This window comes from Nannospalax galili, unplaced genomic scaffold (assembly GCF_000622305.1).
Source record: "Nannospalax galili isolate Female #2095 unplaced genomic scaffold, S.galili_v1.0 scaffold580, whole genome shotgun sequence".
Taxonomy (NCBI): domain Eukaryota; kingdom Metazoa; phylum Chordata; class Mammalia; order Rodentia; family Spalacidae; genus Nannospalax; species Nannospalax galili.
The window spans coordinates 560,189-574,205 of NW_008345762.1; the positions used below are offsets into that span (position 1 = coordinate 560,189).

At 40.4% G+C, this 14,017-nt stretch overlaps 1 protein-coding gene across 1 annotated transcript in view; it reads right to left on the reverse strand.

The window, feature by feature from the left end:
* Positions 1 to 14,017, reverse strand: part of Osbp (oxysterol binding protein) — a 34,548-nt gene that overhangs the window by 4,115 nt on the left and 16,416 nt on the right. The window contains exons 8-11 of the mRNA XM_008842007.2: positions 9,693 to 9,938; positions 9,345 to 9,465; positions 1,849 to 1,952; positions 563 to 658 (exon numbers count right to left, since the gene is read on the reverse strand). Coding sequence (XP_008840229.1) covers positions 563 to 658; positions 1,849 to 1,952; positions 9,345 to 9,465; positions 9,693 to 9,938 — 567 coding nt within the window. The remainder of the gene's footprint in view (positions 1 to 562; positions 659 to 1,848; positions 1,953 to 9,344; positions 9,466 to 9,692; positions 9,939 to 14,017) is intronic.

Consider the following 14,017-nt stretch of genomic DNA (forward strand, 5'->3'; position numbering starts at 1 on the left):
GTCCACTGTGCTGGTAACATACAACTCTCCTTTGTATTCCACAGGGGTCTGGTCTACACCATCTTCCTTCAGTCTTTGAACAGTCCTCCATGTTCCACTTTTAGTCTCACTATGCTCATCTTCACTTCCTCACTTGTCCAAGACTGGATGAGTAATGCAGAGTCCCTTTTCTTGCTTTCTTCTTTGTTTTTTCACTCTCTGTATTTAGGCTGTCTTTCTAGCTACCTATATACATGTATACACACACTCACACACAACCAGCCCTTCTAAGGGATACCCACTAAATGAAAAAAAAAAATGGGGGTAAGGGGGAAGCTGGAGAGATGACTCAGAGGCTAAGAGCCCTGGCTGCTCTTGCAGAGGACCCTGGTTTGGTTCCCAGCACCCATATGATAGCTAACAACCATCTGTAACTCCAGTTCCAGGTGATCCAACAGCCACTTCTAGCCTCATTGGGTACTGCACACATGTGGTACGCTTAGATTCATGTAGGTAAAACACTCATACACATAAAAGTAAATTTAAAAAATATTTTTTAAAAAAGAAATTTCATTTCCCTTACCTTTCTTGCTACATCCCTAGAGAAGTAGCTGTAAGGAACAAACTTAAGGTTGCACTTGTCTCCTGTCTTATGATTTACAATATCAATTTCACCAGACTGTAAAGTGAAAAGAATTGTGGATTAGTTTTATGAACTGACTTGATTAGCAGCAAAACCTGCGCCTCCTAACTCCTTATCTTGCACTTTTACATGCTAGCACTTTCCTGCTTAAAGCACAGGTCTTAGCTGACTTGGAGGCACTGGGGAATCCCTTTGTACCCTCAGTATTTCAGGATGGGATTAAGATCAGACAACTCAGGGTGGAGAGACGGCTCAGTGGTTAAGAACATTGGCTGTTCTTGCAGAACACCCGGGTTCAAATCCCAGCACCCACATGGCAGCTACCAAGTGTCCATAACTCCAGTTCCAGGGGATCCAACAGCCTCTTCTGTCCTCCAAGGGCACTGTGCGACACGGGTGCACTTACCTACATGCAGGCAATACATGCATACACACAAAATAAAAATAATAAATAAAAAATATTTTAAAAAAAAAAGATCAGACAACTCTTTGTTTTGTTTGTCCCATGTTGGTGGCATGATGACCTTCAGTACAAACACTAAATTCACATACAATAATTTACTTTTCCAAACCAATCTCTCACTAGGACCCTTCTTGAATTCTTCTGCTAGACTCGGAGCACTGTTTCAAGGTTCTATATGGCAGATCTTTCTAGAGATTTTACTCATCTCATCTTTCTGTCTTCCAAAAAGCAGCCTACTGTCCACATCTACTGTGGAGCCCACCCTTCCTCAGAAGAGTATTCTTTTTTTCTGACTGTATGGAAACCACTGTCTTAATAGAAAGCTAATAATTTACTAGGTACTCTCTTAGCACATCTCCTGTACTAGGGCATTTTGTTACATGTTTTAAATTTAAATGTTTGTCATATTTCTTCAATGACACAGTAACTGCTGGAGGGCCTTCTCTGACTTTGAACCCTAGTACCTAGTATACTGCTCGGCAACAAATGTTTCACGAATAATGAAAGAATTAAGAGCTGGGACCACGTAAGCATGTTTTTATCCTTCACGTTGCCCAAGAGTCTTAGTAGTCATTAATGAAAGTTATAATTTGGTCATATCCATAAAATGATAATACTTGGACAGGTAGGACTACTGCCTGAGAGAAAAACCTTAAAAGAGACTAATGACCTTGTAAAAACAGTCTTTGACCAGTTCCTGTGTCCTAACTACTGCAAAAATTACCTGAAGTACCTTGGAGGTACTTTGAGTACCTCTGCTCACCTGATCTATCCACAATTTGCCCACAATAATGTTGTGCACTGTTGTGGTAACTTTTTTCCAAGTGTAATGGTGCCCAGTTGCATGGAAAATACAGTGGATGGTACCTAGAAGCAGGGAGGAAAACAAATTAAGCCAAGTATCAGAAATATAGCACCATGAACCCTAGAAATAATAGACTGATTTGCTTCTATTGCTATTTCCTACTTTAAAAAGAAAAGCTTAAAAAAAGAAGACATAGAACCTTCTTGAATGTTAGAAATAGTGGTTTAATTTTATTTAATTTTAAATATATGAATATAGAAGATTTCAGACAATAACTACTGATACATCTTAGCTATAGAGCTAAACTGCAAATTTTATAGGAACAAGGCAAGTATGTCCCAGTGTGAAAAAATACAAAACTACATTGTGGGAGGAACACATATTGGTAGTCAGAATCAGAGGCTAGGCCCTGCTGTTAGTAACCAGCTATATGATCTTAAACAAACCACTTATCTACGGGCCTTAATAGTAAAAGTGGGGGAGCAGAGAGAGGACACTTTAGAATTAGAAATGGATTCAATCTTGGCTCTCTCTCACTCATTAGATGTGTGATCCTGTGTTACACAATAATTTGTCTGGTCTTTGCTATGGTTACTGGATAAGAACCTTTCAACCTCCATAATTTCTCAAGCGATAAGAGTATTTTTGTTGGGCCTGATACTTTTATGTTGCTGAGGTGACTCATGGTGGGTCACTAATAGTTAATGCTAATGAGATAACTCAGGATGATGGCCATGCTAGGCCAGAAAGCTCAACCATTTGATTAGAGTTGGGGTTTTGAGTCACCTATTATCAACATACCTGCTAACCTCCAGGAAGGGAGGAGCCCGGATATTGAATTCAATCATATGGAATTATTAATCCAGCCTACATAATGAAACCCAATAAAATCTCTGGACATCAAAACTCAAGAGTAACATGCCCTGATTCCATGGGGAGAAGTCATAGAAGCTCTGTATTCAAGACTCTCCTAGCTTCACATTCTAAGTGTCTTCATTTGACTAACTGTGATTTGTACACTGAATGATAAACAGTAATAACTATATACTACACTTTCCTGAGTTCCATGAGTTACTTAGTAGTCTTGTCTGAGACTATGCTCTTAACTTACAGGGTGTAAAAATATTCCAGATGGGTTAGCCTCTGGGTTGCATTACAGTATGAATGCTTTTAACTTCCTTTAACCTCAGTTTTATAATCTGTAGACTTGAGAAACCACGTCCTAGTAGGTATTAAATATCTATTTATTTGCTCATTAAGGTGCTTGTAACAGGTACTCAGCACACATAGCTTCCTCTTCCTGTAAGCAGATCCAAAATGAAAACTAAATCAAAATTCAAGGTTGGAGTATAGGTACAGACACACACACACACACACACACACACACACACACCTTAGTAACCACTAATTTTCATTAGAACAGACTGATTCAGGCATGCCTTTTCCTTTACAAAAGATTCAAGCAGCTCTGGTAGTGGGCTATGAAAGTAACAACAATGGCAATCATATTAATGTTATTGATAATAACGGCCACTCTCATGAGAGCATTTGCCATGTATGAGGCTTTCTACGTTACATCCTCCACATGAGTTATCTCACTCAACCTTCACAAACATCTTCAAAATGTTTGCTCCACATTTATTCATTTATTTATTTTTGGTCTTTTTGAGAGAGTCTCCACTGGGGGTGTGATGGAGCGCACCTTTAGTCCCAGCACTCAGGAGGCAGAGGTAGGCAGATCTCTGTGAGTTCAAGGCCAGCCTGGTCTCCACAGCGAGTTCCAGGCCAGCTGGGACTACAGGGAAATTCATTCTGTGAGGTTTTCATGTATGACTTATTATACTAAGGTACTTTCCTTCTGTTCTTAGTTTGTTGAGAGTGTTTTTTTTTTTTTTGGTTTAGTTTAGTTTGGTTTGGTTGAGACAAGGTCTCCCTGTAGTCCCAGCAGGCCTGGAACTTGCTATGGAGAACAGGCTCGTTTTGAACTCATAGAGATCCACCTGCCTCTGCTGGGATTGAAGGCATGTACCATCTTTAAACTCAGTACCTTCTCCACTACTACATGCCGTGTGTGTGTCTATGATGTGTGAGGGTATGGACATGAGTGTGCCAGGCATGTGTGTGTAGGTTAAAGGAGCATGTCTGAGACAGGACCTCTGCCACTGTGTGCGCTGTATGCGGCTACCTGGCCAGCAAGTAAGCAGATGTTCTCTTACTCCATCTTCCATCTCCCTATAGGGCTGTGCTGGGATTACAGATGCTTATGCTACTGTGAGGCGGGCTTTTACATGAGTTATAGAGATCCCAAAACAGGCCATCAGGCTTATTCAGCAAGCACTTTACCCTCTGAGCCACTGTTCAGCCTGCTACCCCTCTTTTAATCATCCTGGTACTAAAGCAAAGCAAAGCAAAGATACTACAGGAATACTGACCAGTATCTCTTATGAGAATTTATGTACTAATCTTAAACAAAATGCTAGGAAAGTAAATTCAAGGATGTATTAAAAGGATTACATTCCACAGCCAGACATGGTGGTGCATGCCTTTAGTCCCAGCACTCAGGATGCAGAAGCAGGCAGATGTCTGAGTTCAAGGCCAGCCTGGTTTACATAGAGAGTTCCAGGCTAACTGGGGCTACAGGGAGACCCTGTCTCAACAACACAAAACAAATAAACCAAAAAAAGCCCTCAACAAACTAAGAACAGAAGGAAAGTACCTTACTATTAATAAAAGTCATACATGAAAACCTCACAGAATGAATCAAATTTAATGGAGAAATACTGGAAGATTCTCCTCTAAGATATGGAACAAGGCAGGACAACCACTGCCAATAGCACTCAGCATAGCAGCAGACATTACAATCAGAGCAATTTGGCAAGAAATAAAAAGCATACAAAATGGAAAGGGAGAGGAGAAATTCTGTTCACAGATCATGTGCAGAATACAAAAATTCCACAAAAAAAACCTCTTACAACTAATTTAGCAAAGTAGCACACAAAAGTAATCTGTTGCTTTTATACATTAACAGTAAGCAGTGTGACATTATTAAGAATAATTCCTTTCTGGGCCTGGGATGTAGCTCAGTTGGTAGAGTGCTTGCCCAACATGCATGAAGCCCTGAGTTCAGTTCACAGTACTGCTTAAACTGGGGCTGGTAGCACATGCTGATAATCCTACCACTTGGGCAGGACCGGTAGAGGATCAGAAGTTTAAGGCCATCTTTGGCTGGTATAGATGAGACCTTACATCAAAGAGGAGGGGGGGTAGGGGTGCAGGGAGAGGTGTCCATCAAGTACAATATAACAATAAAGAACAACTCCTTTACAGTAGCATCAGACAGAATAAAATACTTGGGAATTATCCATGAGGTGAAAACTACAAAACATTGCTGAAAGAAATTAAAGAAAGCATAAATGGATGCATACCCCAAATTTAGACTGGAAGACTTAATATGATTAAGATGTCACTAACACCTCAAACACTCCACATATACAATGCAAAAACCTTAATAACATATTTTTTGCAGAAAGAAAACTCTATCTTAAAATTCCTATAGAATTTTTGGCTAGAGATGGCTCGGCAGTTAAGAGTGCCTGCTGCTCCAACTGGGTCCCCAGCACCCAATGAACAGTTCACAATTGCCTGTTTTCCAGTTCCAGGGGGATCTGATGCCCTCCCCTGGCCTCCTCAGGCAGCTGCAGGCTCATAACACACACACACACACACACACACACACACACACACACACACACGCACAAGTACACACATACACATAAATAAAAATCAATCTTGGGAGTGGAGAGATGGCTCTGCAGTTAAGAGAACTGGCTACTCTTACAGAGAACCCAGGTTTGGTTCCCAGCACCCACATGGCACTTAACAACCATGAGTAACTATGCACCATCACACCTGATTCTTTTATTTTAAAAATTTTATTTTACGTATATGAGTGGTTTGCCTGCATGTATACATGCATGCAATGTCCATAGGGACCAAAAGATAGCATCATATCCCCTGGAACTGGAGTTGTGGTCAGTTGTTAGCTGCCATGTGGGTGCTGGGATCCAAACCTGAATCCTCTTCAAGAGCAGCAAGTGCTCTCAACTGCTGAGCTATCTCTCCAGTCCCAGATAAAAATAAATCTTAAAGAAAAAAAAAAAATTATATAGTATTTGAAGGGAACCCAATTAACTAAAACAAATTTGAAAAATAACAAAGCTGGAAGACTTACAATTTCTGATTTCAAACTTACTATAAAACTCCAGTAATCAAAACAGCGGTGTGAGGCAGGGCATGGTGGCACACACCTTTAATCCCAGCACTTCAGAGGCAGAGGCAAGCAAATCTCCAAGAGTTCAAGGTCAATCTGGTTTATATAGCAAGTTCCAGGCCAGCCAGGGATACATGGTGGAACCCTGCCTAAAACAAAAAACAAACAAAAACCCCAAAATCCCATATAAAACAAACAAAAAACTGTATAGTACTAGCATAAAGACAGACAGGACTACTGAAGAGATCAGAGAGCCTAGAAATGAGTCCTTACATACATGCTCAAATGAGTTTTGACAAGGGAGCTATGACCATTCAGGAGGGAAAGACAGTCTTTTCAACAAATGCTCCTGGGAAAACTAAATATCTGCATGCAAAAGAATGAAGTTAGACCTTTCTCTAAAGTCCTATACAAAAATTAACTTAAAATGGGTCAGATATCCAAATGTCAGACCTTAAACTATATAAAACTCCAAAGAAATCATAGGGCAAAAGCTTCATGACATTGGATTAAATGACTTTAAAAATGACGACAAAGGCATAAGCAACACTGAAAAACAATGGACAAAAAGATGGTCTTTCTGAAAATAAACATTTTGTACATCAAAAGGCAACAGGGTAAAACGGCAACTCATGGAGTAGAAGGAAGTGTCTGCAAATCCTACTTCCGGTAAGGAACTGATGTCCAGAATACATATACAATACCTAACACTCAACAAAACAATTTCAAAAGCGGCAAAGGGTTTACATAGACCTCTCTTCAAAGAACGTATAGAAATCATTAAAAAGCATATAAAAGGGCGAGAGAGATGTGTCAGCTGATAAAAGGCTCAGGCTCACAACTATAAAGACAAAAAGCACATGAAAGCATGTTCCGCACCACATAAGATACCATCTCACAACCATTAGGATGGCTACTACCAATGAATGAATAAATAAATAAGAAGAACATGGAATAACTGCAGCCTTGGCACACTATTGGTAGGAATATAAAATGACAAGAGTCATGTTGTGGAAAACAGTATGGAGTTTCTCAAAAAACTGAAAATAGAATTACTATGTGATCCAACAATTCCACTACTGGGTACACAGCCAAAAGAATAGAAAACAAGGACTCCAAGAGATACTTGTACACCCAGGTTCACAGAAGCATTTATTTGCAATAGCTAAAACATGGAAGCAACCTCTAACCATTAAGGCAAAGTACTGAGTGTGTGTGTGTACACAATGAAATATTACTCAGCTTTATAAAAGAAATTCTTGAGTCAGGCATAGTGGTTCACACCTTTAATCCTAGTCTGAAACGCTCAAGTATATATTATACATATTTTATTGTAAAATATTTGTAGGAAAAATATACAGGAGGCCAGAAGACAGTAGAATAACACATTCAAAATGTTGAAATGAAGACTTTCAAAAGAAAAATTCCATATCCAGTAAAACTATCCTACATAAACAAGGAGAAATTAAGTCATTCCCAGGTCAATAAAAACTGAAACAAGTGAAAGCTGGTGAACCTGTCTTCTAAGAAACACTGAAGGGAAGGGAATACTGAAATGATAGTAACTAGTTAGTAACTTCAATTCACATTAAGAAATAAAGAGATTATTGATGTGGTAGTGGCACTTTTGTCTTGGGCATAATTAACAGCAGTCTAAATGGACTTAAGTCCCACTCAAAGGGAGTGTGTTACTGTAAACATAGCCAAGTACACATGCTGAAGATGGCATAGACCCTAAAGAAAAACCTACTTTTGTCACATTCCTAGACCAACATAATTTCTTACTATAGTCTAAATATGTATTCTAATATTTACAGACAAGTGGACTTCTCACCACTCATCAAAGAAGCTTCTCTTTGCAATAGATGGAGACTATAATAAAGTTCTGCAACTGGTCACACTCAAAGAATAAGTGACTGTGAGGTTCCCAGCTCTAAGCAACACATCTACAATGCAACCTCTATACCTAAGGCTCAGGGAACATTGTGGAAGAGGGGGTAGAAAGAATATAAGAGCCAGAGGGACAAGATGCCTAGGCTGCTACTTAAGGCATTCTAGACATGATAGAGAAGCTACACGAATGAAATCTCCATAGTATGGGAGTCGAACAATATCTGCATATGATAACAAAACAAACTGACCTAACAAGGTAGATGGGGGAGATTTCAAGGGGAATCTCACCTCATGAAGAGCTACAGGCAATCAATGGATCCTGAGGAGAGAATCAGTTTTCTCTAGGGACCAGCTCCCTGAGAGGTTATCTACCTCTAAGTGGGCAGCCCTAAACACAGGTACACAGGAGCATCACTGAATGGACTCAGTGTATTATATACACACACATATATGTATATCTATAAACATATGCATGTACATATAACAATAATTATCAAGGAAGAAGACAGGAAACTGAAAGGAGTTGGAGGGGGAATGGGAGGGCTGGAAATGGTGTGAAGACTATACTCATGTATGATGTTGACAAAAAAATTTTAAAAAGTTTTTTTTTTTTTTAAAGAGACTAGTAAAGCTAATTACTTAGTATAGTAAAGATCATATTAACTTTTTCTCCTATATGATTTGTAAAGTATCTGCATAAAGTAACATTGCAAAGCTATGTTATGAGATTATAAAATATAAAATATAATTTGCATGAAAAAAGTACACAGTGAGGAAAGATAACAGGTGTAAAGGCCTGGCCTACAACTCTAACACTACTGTTAGGCTTCCTATTCCCAGGCCCAATCTTTTTGATCTTGACACAAAAAACTTGTAACCCAATAAAAATAAAGTATCATCTTACCCAGAATTCAGCCATTATATAAATGACACCTAATCCATCAAGTACAGGAAGAAAGAGGGGAGGAAGGAAAGAGACAAGCCAAGAAGCCCGACCTTGTGATCCTAAGAGTTCTGATGTACAGATGGAACCAAACTGCTAGAGTAATGGGGGAAAAACAATATTAAATAATTTCTTCCATAAAAGTCATGCTAGAATTTATATTCCAAAGTGGTGCTTACAGATAAAAATAAATATAACTGGAGAGACCAAGGCTGGAGTGCCTGGCCTCCTCACTCATTTCAGAGTTGAGGCACTGGTCTTTGAATCAGAATCCCGGTCTCCTGATGCCTGAACCAGGACCTCTTCATCCTGCCAGAACACCTTTCACGGGAACAAAGATGACCTTACCTAGGGGCATAATGGAGAGGTATTTGCCTCGAAACTTGCTGGTGATTTTGATTTCCTGACGCAATGTCCAGCCATTTTTGGATTCAGCATGGTGTGCCGCAGCAGGGGGGTGATGACTCACCTTGAAGAAATAAGGTTCAAATTAAGAAAGAAGGCAAAAGGAAAAGATTTGGCCTATAATTGATGATAAACACCCTTGATGTTTTCACATCCACAATACTAGGTGAACAGCAAGGCCTGGAGTGTTAACATAAGAAAAAGAAGGTAGGCTGGGATGACAGGAACTGCATTTTAAAAAAACCACCCATCTTCAGAAAGGAAATGTGTTACAGTCCAGGGACTTTTTACCTGCTCACAGAGGGATCGATACCCATTCTCCTCTAGCCGGTCCAGCTCAAAGGTCTCCCCAAGGAGTGGGTTGAATGGCTTGCTGGTTCGGAAGACAGTAGTGGAATAGGAGGACACTGTGAAAGCTGCAACATAACAGAGCTGTTCCAAAGAGTTCTCACATTTTGCAGCCCGGTCTAACAGCTCATGGTATTCCAGATCTTCAGTAAGGCGCTGAAGCATGGACAAAGGCTCATTAAAGTTAACCTGTAAGGAAAGAACAGATACTAAAACTTTGCCCAGGCATTTACAAGAGATAGTTTTATTTATTTTCAGGTGGAGAAGAGATACTGATATGTTGAGGTGATAAAAGAAAATCACTGGGACGAGAACAGAAGCCATAGTTCTTAGATTTGACCTGCACGCAACCAATTTACTATCCTTGGTCAACTGTCCACATCAGTGAGTAGCAGAAATGACCATTTTCACTCATTTCACTGACTGTAACCTTTTAGAAACCACGCCTGTTCTGTGCAGCATTACAAGCCCAAGAGATAGCAGTGACTACCCATAGGGGGCTCAGCAGATGGGTGCTAAATGAACAAATTATAACAGAAATAGAAAATTTTCAGTTAAGCATATCCAAAAAGGAAGTCAGGTATTTATAATTCTTTGGGAAAGAAAGAAAAAGTAGTCGATGTTAAGTACAGGAGTGTTCTAACCATTAAAAACATTGCATTACCCTGAACTAGAAAACTGCTAAGTCTCAGTTCACTTCTATAAGGATAAGCTCTGCTTTCTTCCTAGGCTGGAGAGTGTTGCTACACATGGAGCACTTGTGATGGGGCTGAGAGGGAGCAGGGCATGTTCTCACATTTCAAATTCTACAGCCAGTTTACAGCACTCAATCACTAGATGATGCGAATGAGAAGTACAGGGAATGAGGGAGAATGTTAGGGGAGAGACCCATTCATTCATTTATTCACCTACTCATTATATGAATATTAACTGGGTCCTTGTGTCTGCCCAGAACCTCTGGTACCCACTGGGTGAAGAGAGCTGGACAAGAGATACTGTTCACGTTTCTCCGTCCCTAATAAAACAAGTTAGCTTCTAAGTTAACTGTTCACTATTTTAAATGCTTTTACTAATTTACAATTTGCTCTGGGTGCTGGGGAATTGGCTCAGCGTGTAAGATCTCCTGCTCCACAAGCATAAGAACCCGAGTTTGAATCCCCGGTACCCACATAAAAAAGCCAGGCATGGCTATACATGCCTGTAACCTCAGCATTAGGGGGATGGGGAGGCGGGTGGAGACAGGTACATCTCAAGACACAGTAACAGCCGGCTGTGGCGGCGCACACCTTTGATCCCAGCGCTTGGGAAGCAGAGGCAGGTAAATCTCCATCAGTTCTTGAGGCCAACCTGGTTTACATAGTGAGTTCCAGGCCAGCTGGGGCTACAGGGAAACCCTGTCTCAAAAAGACCAAAAAAAAAAAAGACAAAGTGGCCAGTGAGCCTAGCCAAAATGGGAGCTTCTAGTTCAGTGAAGAATCTCTGTGTCAGGGAATACAGTGCCAATGACATGAGGAAGACACCTGATGTCCTCCTCTTGCTTCCACATGCAACACACACGAATACAAAAAAAAAAAAAAATTACAAGGAAAGAGAATAAAATTTTCCTTTAAAAAAGTTATGTTTCTGAGCTAGCCCATAAACTTTAGTCAGTAATAAAGCTGAGGGGCTAGACATATGACTCAGCAGTTGAGAACACTTGCAGAGGGCCTAGGTTCAGTTCCCAGCACCCACACCAGCTGGGACACGAGGCACATGTATACGTGCACTCACACATACATAATATTAAAAAATATATCTAAAAATAAAATAAAGCTACATGAACTTGAATAATACAAGCCTGAGTTCGAAAAAGACAAAAGAAGAAAATTTTGCTTTCTTTTGAATAGTCTGTACTTAAGCAACATTTTTTTTTTTTTTTTTTTTTTTTTTTTTTTTTGGTCTTTTTGAGACAGGGTTTCCCTTTAGCCCCAGCTGTTCTGGATTCACTATGGAGACCAGGCTGTCCTTGAACTCAGAGATCTACCTGCCTCTGGAACAACAGTGCTAGGATTAAAGGCGTGCGCCACCACGCCCAGGAAAATATTTTATTATTTTTATTTTATGTGTATGCGTGTATTGCCTGCATGTGAGCGCACCCACGTCATGCAATGCCTGCAGAAGACAGAAGAGGCTGTCGGGTCCCCTAGAACTGGAGTTTCGGGAAGTTATTAGCTGCCATGTGGATGCTGGGATTCGAACCTGGGTTTTCTGCAAGAACAACCAGTGTTCTTAACCGCGGAACCATCTCTCCAGCCCCTTAAGCAACATTTCAGTAAACAAAGAAAAAACCTTTTTTTTTTAATCCTCCACCTCTCTTCTACCTCCCATCCTCTTTCTGAGTCAGGGTCTCATTATGCTGTCCAGGTTGGTCTTGAATTAATGAGTTCAACTGATCCTCCTCCCTCAGCTTCCAAAGCAGCTGGGACTACGGACACTTGTCATGAGCCCAGCCTCTTTGTATGTTTTTGTCTACCAAACTGAGCTGTGAACTACCCTAAGATTTACTGCACTGCTTGTGACATTAATACCTTTTCATTTTCTCTACAAAAATTGTTTTAAACAGAGCCAGGCATGGTGGCACATGCCTATAGTCCCAGCACTTGGGAGGCAGAGGCAGGCGGATCTCTGTGAGTTCAAGGCCAGCCTGGTCTACATAGTGAGTTCCAGGACAGCTGGGGCTACAGGGAGACCCTGCTTCAAAAAGACAGAAACAAAAACAAAAAAGAAACCTCTCTTAAACAAAGACTATAGGCCAATGAGGTGGCTCAGCAGGTAAAGCCCTAGCTGGGAAGACTAAGGACTTAGATTTGATCCCTTGAATCCCTGTAAAGGTTGAAGGAGAGAACTGACTTCATAAAGTTGTCCTCTGACCTCCACATGTATGCCACGGAATGTACATGTCCCTCCCTCCCCCCATCATGCCCACACAATAATAAGAAAACTAAAAATTAAATAAAACCCTCAAAAGACTAAAGGGAAGAATTTACTTGAAGTGACTCACCCAAAGATAGCCAGTATTAGTATTTAAACATTGCTTTTATGCACTTATACATGTTAGAAAATAAAACAGAGACTGCAGTTATTCTGACAAATATGCCGCAGGTTTCTCTAGGAACATTTTCCAATAGAGCCACAGGAGGAACTCTGGAACCATCATTCTCTGGGGAAGTAGATTTACTCAGACTGTCTATTCCCAAACCATTTTCTCCAAAGAGACAAGTTATAGAAGTCAGTACAGATAAAGTCCGAATCCTCAGTCTTTTTAAATTACTTCAGCAAATTCTTTTAGAGGCAAAACTTAAGGCAACATGAAGTAATGTTTCCATACACGCAGATGAAAATCAAGGTAAAACTGAATGCTACTGGTGGCTCCTAGATCAATCAACAAGCCTGGCTAGAATCTGCATATCACTGATCTATCACTATATTTCATGCACACATACCCTGCCATGTAAAAAGTGTTCTAAGAACCCCAATATCTCCTACAGTGCCAAGCTTTATATGATGGTCACTTTATCACTCAGAGGCCAAACCAGAAACAAATGACTGTGAGTATTTAAAGTGGAAGGAAACAGGATCCTATGTTTTATACTGCTAATGAAGAGTTGGATAGCCACAAAAGACAACCCAGAGACTAACAACAGCAGGCAGCAGTGAGGGAGGAACAAACAGAAGGGATATCATTGCAACTCAGAGGCTGAGGGACCTGGTAGAAGCTTAGCACCTTGAGGGGTACAGGGAGCCACATAGGCGCTGCCAGAAGACTGCCTAAGAGGAATCTCTCCTATACTGGTGGTGCCCAGCCAAATGCCAGCACAAGCCTAAAAAACACAGCCTAGACCTAAGCCTTTTCATATTTATGTAACTGATGTAACTGATGATGATGATGATAATAATAATACAGTGCTAAGGGTAGAACCTCAGGCTCTGAACATGCCAGGCAAGTACTCTTATCAGTGAGCTATAGCCCCACCCTTGAGCAACATTCTTTTTTAGAACAAAAATCTTATCTACTTATATAAAACTTACTTCTTTTCCAGGGTTATTACTTCAATATTTGCTGAAGACCTACTCATGTCAGAGGCATGAGTTCTAAGTATAAGAACACAGTTTACACAGCAACATACACAACAAGAATGCATAGTTCCTACCATGAGGAGGAACTCTTCATAGGAAGAGGCAGAAACCATACATCAATCCCTGTGCACCAAGAGTTAGGGAGGATGCTT